Source organism: Haliotis rubra, unplaced genomic scaffold, assembly GCF_003918875.1.
Source record: "Haliotis rubra isolate DU_JTF1 unplaced genomic scaffold, ASM391887v1 Scf410, whole genome shotgun sequence".
Classification (NCBI taxonomy): Eukaryota; Metazoa; Mollusca; class Gastropoda; order Lepetellida; family Haliotidae; genus Haliotis; species Haliotis rubra.
This window is the reverse complement of record NW_025767092.1, coordinates 125180-132871: the sequence shown is the minus strand read 5'-3', so window position 1 is coordinate 132871 and position 7692 is coordinate 125180. Positions and strand designations below refer to the sequence as shown.

The 7692-nt window shown below is 40.3% G+C and overlaps 1 protein-coding gene across 1 annotated transcript; it reads right to left on the bottom strand.

Moving 5' to 3' along the window:
* Positions 1-1875: 1875 nt before the first annotated feature.
* Positions 1876-7105, bottom strand: LOC124288057 (ras-related protein Rap-2c-like). The gene is made up of 2 exons (XM_046724627.1): positions 6701-7105; positions 1876-1920 (listed from the first exon to the last, which is right to left on the bottom strand). The coding sequence occupies exons 1-2, from the start codon at positions 7103-7105 to the stop codon at positions 1876-1878; spliced, it is 450 nt and encodes a 149-aa protein (XP_046580583.1).
* Positions 7106-7692: the final 587 nt, after the last annotated feature.

Genomic DNA, 7692 nt, shown 5'->3' with positions numbered 1-7692 from the left:
TAAGCATTTGGTGCCCAAAACATTCACCAATAATATGTAGTAATAAGCTTTCAGAGTAAACGAATTTATGCAAATACAGGTAAAGCAAATGCAGGTTAAATTTTGTCATATGATAATTGTAAGCACCGCTAACACACCTGGGAACGGGAGACACAGGTACATGTCGATGTAGCATTAACATGAACGCACAATTCCACGAGACATAAATGTGTAGTTTAAAGCGAAATGCCAGCTCAGTCCCTTGTTCCTTGTGAGTGAGTTTAGTTTTACGCCGCTTTTAGCAATATTTTAGCAATATCACGGCGGGGAACACCAGAAATGGGCTTCACACATTCTACCCATGTGGGCAATCGAACCCGGGTCTTCGGCGTGACGAGCGAACGCCTTAACCACTAAGCTACCCACCGCTTCTAGCTCCTTGTGAGCAATGGAAACAAAAAAATGACTAATCCAGGTCTCTGTCAATAGGGTACTGTCCTTTGAACTGGATGGATCGTGACAACAAAGGGTGCAACCCATTCTAAAATGTTACTTATCACGACTACTGTTCAAACCGATCTTAAATTGTCCGGTATGGACAGAATGGTTGTTGTTGATTTACAATCTTGTGTCTTGTATTTTCTATCCCAGATACTAAATTGCTGACGTTTGTTGTTTATGTCCATTTGATCCCATTGTGGAAAAGGTTATTAATTAGTGTCTTCAACTTAATCAAGTTTGTGTAACGATAGGACATTTGAAACAAAAACCAAAATTCCATCCACATGATTACAACAAACTGTTCACGGAATCGTCCACAAGACCACAGTATCCTTTTACTGCCACGAACGTGTGAAAAATTAGTCATTTGACCTACAAAGAGACATCAAACCTTTGCGGAATTCTTTTCCGAATGAGTAATAGAATATAAAGTTCATGGAACAGTTGAGCGTTATCAAAAGGGCTGTAGCATGTGTCAAGTATGTGAAAGCTGCATTTGACACTCTATCAGTTAATACGAGGTGAACTGCAGTTGTGACGTGGGTTATGACAGAGAAGGTTGTAATTGAAATAACGACCATGGTCAACTGGTCAGCTCCTCTATCGCCCGCTCTGTGGATTCCTTGGCCCATTCTTCGCCTTGATATGATCAGAATGATGTTGCTCATTATGAGAATGATCAATGGAATGATGCATCTAAACACCAATGTCACTGGTCCCATGTAAGTATGGTAAGCTCTTGTACCAAATGGAATAATTTCGCATTTTCCAACCTCGAACAGCATCATGTCCAAACGTTCATTCCAATAAGGTCTAGGGCAATATATAAGCCAGAGAGGGATGTTATAGGCAATAGTAAAGATGGTGATGGCACCAAGAATCTTGTTGACGACCGAGTCACGCATGTACTGTTCAAACTGGAATGGTAGAGCCAAAGCTATACTTCTCTGGATAGCTATTAGGACAGTCAGGTAAATCTCAAACATATAAAACGTCATTCCTAACAGGTAAGGAAATGGATCCAGTACCCAGTGTATTGTGTCCATCATGTCAAACCCGATGCTCATCTGCGGCAGTGTTGCTGCGAAAAAACAAAGACAATGACGACGATGTCTAAAAGTGCAAGGTATTTCAGCAATCTCAGACCTTTGTTTATTCTCTGCATTCGATGAAGAACAAAACTTCCCAGAATGTTTCCAATGAAACCGCAGATTGCAATTCCAGTTGATACTGAAGCCAATATTTGAATGGAGAAAGGATCTATGATGGAGGTGGAGGTTTGTGTTTCATTATTGGTGACGTTTTCCTCTTGTGTTTGGTTGGCCATGATGCAGTTCAGTTACAAATGACATCAACGGGCGGTGGTTTGATTACGAGACGTGTTCTTCTGTTAGTTCACGACCATGATCCTGCTCTCGATTGTTTGTGGAACGTGGCCTCCTAAAACAACACTCGCAGGTTATTAGTCAAATAACATCAACGGGTGTTGATCCGAATAAAAGACGTGTTCTTCTGTCAGTTTATGACCATGATCCTGCGCACGGGTTTTATGCACCGTGACCTCTAAAGCAACACCAGCAGGTAACTGGTCATAAAACATCAACGTTTGTTTTTCGAAGACAAAAAGACGTGTCCTTCTGTCAGTTTATGACCATGATCCTGCGCACAGGTTTTTATGCACCGTGACCTCGAAAAAATAACACTAGCAGGTCACTGGACAGAAAACATCAACGTTTTCTTTTTTCGAAGAAAAGACGTTTGTCAGTTTGTGAAAATGATCCTGCTCTCGCTTGTTTATGCAATGTGGCTTCCCTTAAGCAACACCAGCAGGTTCTTGGTCACTATACACGATAACAAGAATCACAATATCCACAACGCAGACACTACACTGAACTCCTCAACATCCACAACAATATGGCAGCGATGCTCGTGATATAGTTACTCATAGTCATCCTCATCCTCATCTCACAATATTTTTGTTATAAATATGTTATTCATTTATAAATATGGCAATGTACTTCCATTTGGTTAATAACATTAGCATAGACGTTTCAACTCCTTTGTGAATTACATGTCGACAGTCCTGATGGAAAAGAAATACATGGGTTATCACTTCAATCAAGTTAAAGTGAAGCAATGTGTCAAGCGTCTGAATCAGGTTATTCAAAACTCTGGAACGAAGTGTTAATGACAGCATGTGTACTTATCCCTCAATACTGTGAGCGTCAGTGGTATGAAAATAAACGTGCGAAATACATAACAATGCAGGAGAGAGCCCCAGAATAGCTACCGTTTGAACATTACCCTTTTAGTGATATTGGTTCTGATGATTCAGGATCGTGTGACCAATATTCATATTTTAAAATATGATGGGTGACTAATGTTTCTGTTGGATTTGTTTCAGTGATTTATCGCCGCTTTTTGTAATGTCTAATATCACCGTGTGGTACAACACAAATTGGAAAATACATAATTCCTGTTTGTCCGCAAGGCTGTAACCTGACAGATAATATTTTTTGCATATGACAATTATGATTTACGAGGATGACGATGGTAAACACTGCGGTCACGATGCAGTCACCATGTCGATGGGCGGTAAGCTCCATAAACATAACCGGGCGCCAAAAAGTGACCACGGAACACGACTCCACACGAAAAGTTCACAGAAATTCAAAATCATAACTTCTCCGGCGTTAAAGGTGTGAGGTGAGGTGAAATTGGGTTTAACGTCGTGCTTGAGAATATTTCGCTCATATGACGACGTGCATGCGTGTGTATGTGTATGTACGGCTGCTTGTACTAGCCCAGACTAAAGCTGGATTAATAGTGCTAGCCCACTGAGATTCCGCAGTGAAGCATGAATATCCCCCACAGACACCTTATACTGACTCCGAGCCGACCAGTCCTTGATGTACCCATTAATGCCGAGCGCCAGGCAGGGACCAACAAGAACCACATTTTAACGTCTTTTGGTATGACTCGGTCGGGGATCGAACCCGCGACCTTCCGTTCTCCGGGCGGACGCTCTTACCACTACACCACGGAGGAGGTCCCGGTATTAAAGGTGTTGGACGCAATGTACATTTACACATTACTATAGATCCAAAACACCGATATGTTTCTTATTTATAAGTATTATGTATGTTGTTCATAAGAATGGTATCATTTGTTGAATGGATAACAAACATACAAACCAACATTTGTTGGATGGAATTACGAGTGCATGACCGGATACTCACTATTGTGACAAAGAATGTTTTCATTAAAATTCAACAGGAATTCGTGGATTTGAACAAAAGAAAATGCCCAAAAGGTCGAAAATGCGCGACAAAGCAGTTGTTCAAATTGCTCGAAATTTGCATGTCATATATTCGAGAGGAATAGGCCAGCCATGTTCACTTTTAAGGTCAGACAACCAGACACGTATTTTTCCACTCAATGCAGTCTTCAGAAGTAAGAAAAACGCCTCTATTCATCGATCTGGAACATGTTCGACAATCCACGCCTATGGGAAAACGACAGTTGACAACGTTCATACAGACACCATCTGGCATTTGTGGCGACGTTTTCATTAAAAAAAATCAAGTTATACACCGTCTCTGTAGGGGCCGTCTACCAGTAACAAACCCATGTCAAGACCAATGGAGTCAAACCACACAATTCTCAACCCTTACAACCCTTACAACCCTTACCATAGACATGGTCTTCAGCAACGTATGCGACTGACGGGATCGGCCGCTCATGATGTTGGATTACTGGATTGTCTGATGCTGACTCGACTATTTACGGACCGTCGCCATATAGCTGGATGGGATTGTAAGTTCGGCTTTAAACAACCAGCAAATAAACAAATCGTGAATCGATATTTTGAATATATTATTTTGTACTGTTAATATGCAATTAGCAGTTAATCAATCACGTTGCCAGGGGCGATTCGCACCTCTCGGTGTTTATAACTTAATGTACATTGCCTTGGTCTCCAGATCTGTTTAGTGATTAAGGCGTACGATTCCCTACATGGGTACAATGTGTGAAGCCCATTTCTAGTGCCCCCCACGGTATTGCTGGAATATTGCTAGAAACGGCGTAAAACTAAACTCATTCACTCACTCACTCAAAGATTGGATCATACTGAAGACAGCTGTCACTGATGTTCTTGCTCTTACTGTCCAATACAATGTCCTACAATGACCAATGTGACTGAGCTACGGATTGAAAATGGAACATTATCAACGATTACGGACATGAGACGCTTCGTACTTGTCTAGGAAATCTTCTGTGCCGCATCACCTGTTCTCTGTGAAATGCTCTGTGTCCACGCTTTGGATGTGACAACACTTCCACCTTCTTTGGACTTAGCAAGAATACAGTCTACAAGGCTCACACGGAAAACATTCAAACCTATCAGTGGATGTCTTAATCCTGAATACCATCAAGGAAGGATTTTCCGATACTCACAGAAAGTATTTGAGACAAGCGTTGTGTTTATGAATCACTTTGAAATAGTGATGTTACCAGGTGTTGGCGAAAAAATTAGCGTACCTTGCCCCATCGGTGGCACCCGTCATAAACATATGCTAAGTCTTGTCAATTGTTCACTTGAAATAATTCGGGAACGTATGGTATAAGTCATAATAGGGAATTGAATCGGACATCATTTTTGTCACTGATTTGGAAATTTCCTCCATATGTCTACCATAAAACTTCTTGAAAGCTTTACTGAGGCCTTGAATGTTGTAACCTTGATCAAACAACTTCTGAGCAAGAGTGGTATGACGCTCTTTGAAATCCTGATAAAAAGACCACGCTCGAGTGTACCTCAAAGTTGTGAAACGCAAGTATGAAAACTGAGTATGGATGTCTTCCCATATTGCAAAACCAGGTGTAAACACATTCATATGTTCATTACATAGGCCGGACCACAAAACATTCTGCACTTTGCAGATATTCCGTTCTTTTTCTAAATGAAACAAAAAAAGCTATCTTATTTCATTCGAGAAATGCATGTATCAGTTACAGACGTAAGTGTATTTATAGGAGATGTTCTTATCATAAAGCACAGAAAAGCTTAACCCAAGAAAGTTAGTAAGTACCGATATAATATGCATGTGGGTTGACTTCACACTTAAAGTCACATCTCAGACTTACTGCCCGAACTTCTAAAAGACTAAGTTAAGTCATGCCTTGATAATAAACAAAGTTATATTATATAATCTGTCGATAGAGGACAGTAAAAGAACTACGCTATCACAGATAACGATTTAAAACTGGCATGCCACTTTAAACTTATGCCATTGTTCAGCACAATACACTATAATTTTCATCTTCACCAGCAGCTGAAGATAGATAACCGTACTTGGGGCCATGGGGACTTTTGGTAATTTGGCTACCTGGTAAACCCTTGCTGAATTTATATAATTCGATCAATTGTTTGCGAATTGTGTGCAAATTAGTCATACAGGAAAAGAATATAGATTTTACGATTGAAATCACGGAGAAAGAATGAAAAAAATGAAAATTTGAATCTCGCATACACAGATTATGGAAAAATATGTTTACGATTTGTTGAAAATGTATTTGTGTTTTAATAATTACAATGAATAATATAGAGTGGCATTACTGTTATGATTTCTCCAAGTGAATTACTGTACGTTTAAGAAACAACAACTTCCAGTGTAAATGCCACGTGGCCTCAATGTGTGTTTCAATGGCTCCTCAAGCTGTAAAGTCAAATTTCACTCGTTACACACAAAAAAATAACCCAAAATCTGACAGCATCATGCCTCCTTTTTGTGTGTCCATTATACACACATGAAAATGAAATATAACGAAATCAAGACTTGTCTAAACATTTTAATCCATCTCTTAACAACAAAGTTCTGCAGAATGACCTTTGAGGTAGTATCGAGGTAGCCTGTATCTCTTTAAATGACATTGAAAGTGTCTCTATTATTAAAACACATATACATTTTCAACAAATCGTACACATATTTTTCCATAATCTGTGTATGCGAGAACTGTGGCGTCTGGCTCGGGCTCTTAAACGTAGTTGGTTAGAAATGAAAGAGCGGGCCATGTTCCCAATATCTCTGAAAATGTCAGAAATGTTAGAGTCGTCTGAGATTTCCCTATACTCGTTTTGCCAAACCGTTGTTATGGACTGTGCGCTGTTCGTCGACATAAAGCGAGATGAGACTGGAGTGTCCGTTTTGTTGCCTACCACTATGATAGGAACACCAGGCGGCTTCTGTTGAACTATCATATCTCTGAGTATGGCCAGTGTCTCGAAGGAAGCCTCGTCTTTAACAGAATAGACCAACACAAAGGCATCAGCATTGGCGATGGCCACCTCTCTCAAATAGGAAAAACAATACCCTCCTGGAGTATCGAAAATGTCAAGGACGACGTGTCGGCCATCAATGTCCATGTGTTTGGTGTAACGTTCTTGCACAGTTGGCCAGTAACATGTCGGGGAGGTACCGTTGATAAATTTGTTGATAAGGACACTCTTACCAACCGCAGCAGCTCCCATGACAGCGATAGTGAAAGAGTCATCTGCGTCGGTGTTGAACGATGTGAAGATGTGAGACGTACCCACAAGTGAAGGACGTGTCACTTGCTGCATCTTCAGAGGAAATAGAAGGCGAGAGCTTCTTGTGTTCTAAAGAAAGCAAGAAACCTTCTATAAAATGGAAGTCCACGTGTAATTTTATATAGATCGCTGCCTTCGCCCTGCGTCTTTCCTGATTGCTTGGCCACTATATAAACTTACAGTTTGCAAAGACACTTGTGTGGTATACATCCGACAGTTAGTGCGACACCACCGGTGATATATGCTGAGAAATGTACGAAATGTGCTAATTTTCTTACCTTTTTAAATCATTTTGCTTCGGGATAAAAAAGTATTTTCAATAAGGAAGTAACCTTGCTAAGGTTTGGTCGTCCCAATCTGATAAATCATCAGTTCATCAAAACTATGTACTCGTGATATTTCTGAAGTAGTGGCCATAGCGTGCTCTTTTGATCAGGATTTCAAAGAGAGTCATACCACTCTTGCTCAGAGGTTGTTTGATCAAGGTTACAACATTCAAGGCCCTAGTAAAGCTTTCAAGAAGTTTATGGTGGAGGAAATTTCCAAATTTGATGCATCAGTGACAAAAATGATGTCCAATGCAATTCCCTGTTTTGACTTATACCATACGTTTCCGAATT

Bases quoted from the DNA above. Each gene is read 5' to 3' on its own strand.
- LOC124288057 (XM_046724627.1), bottom strand. From the start codon at position 7,105: ATGCAGCAAGTGACACGTCCTTCACTTGTGGGTACGTCTCACATCTTC. The intron at 1,921-6,700 runs GTAGGCAACAAA...GTGTTGTTTTAG, and splicing joins CTGGTGTTCCTATCATAGTG to GAGGCCACGTTCCACAAACA.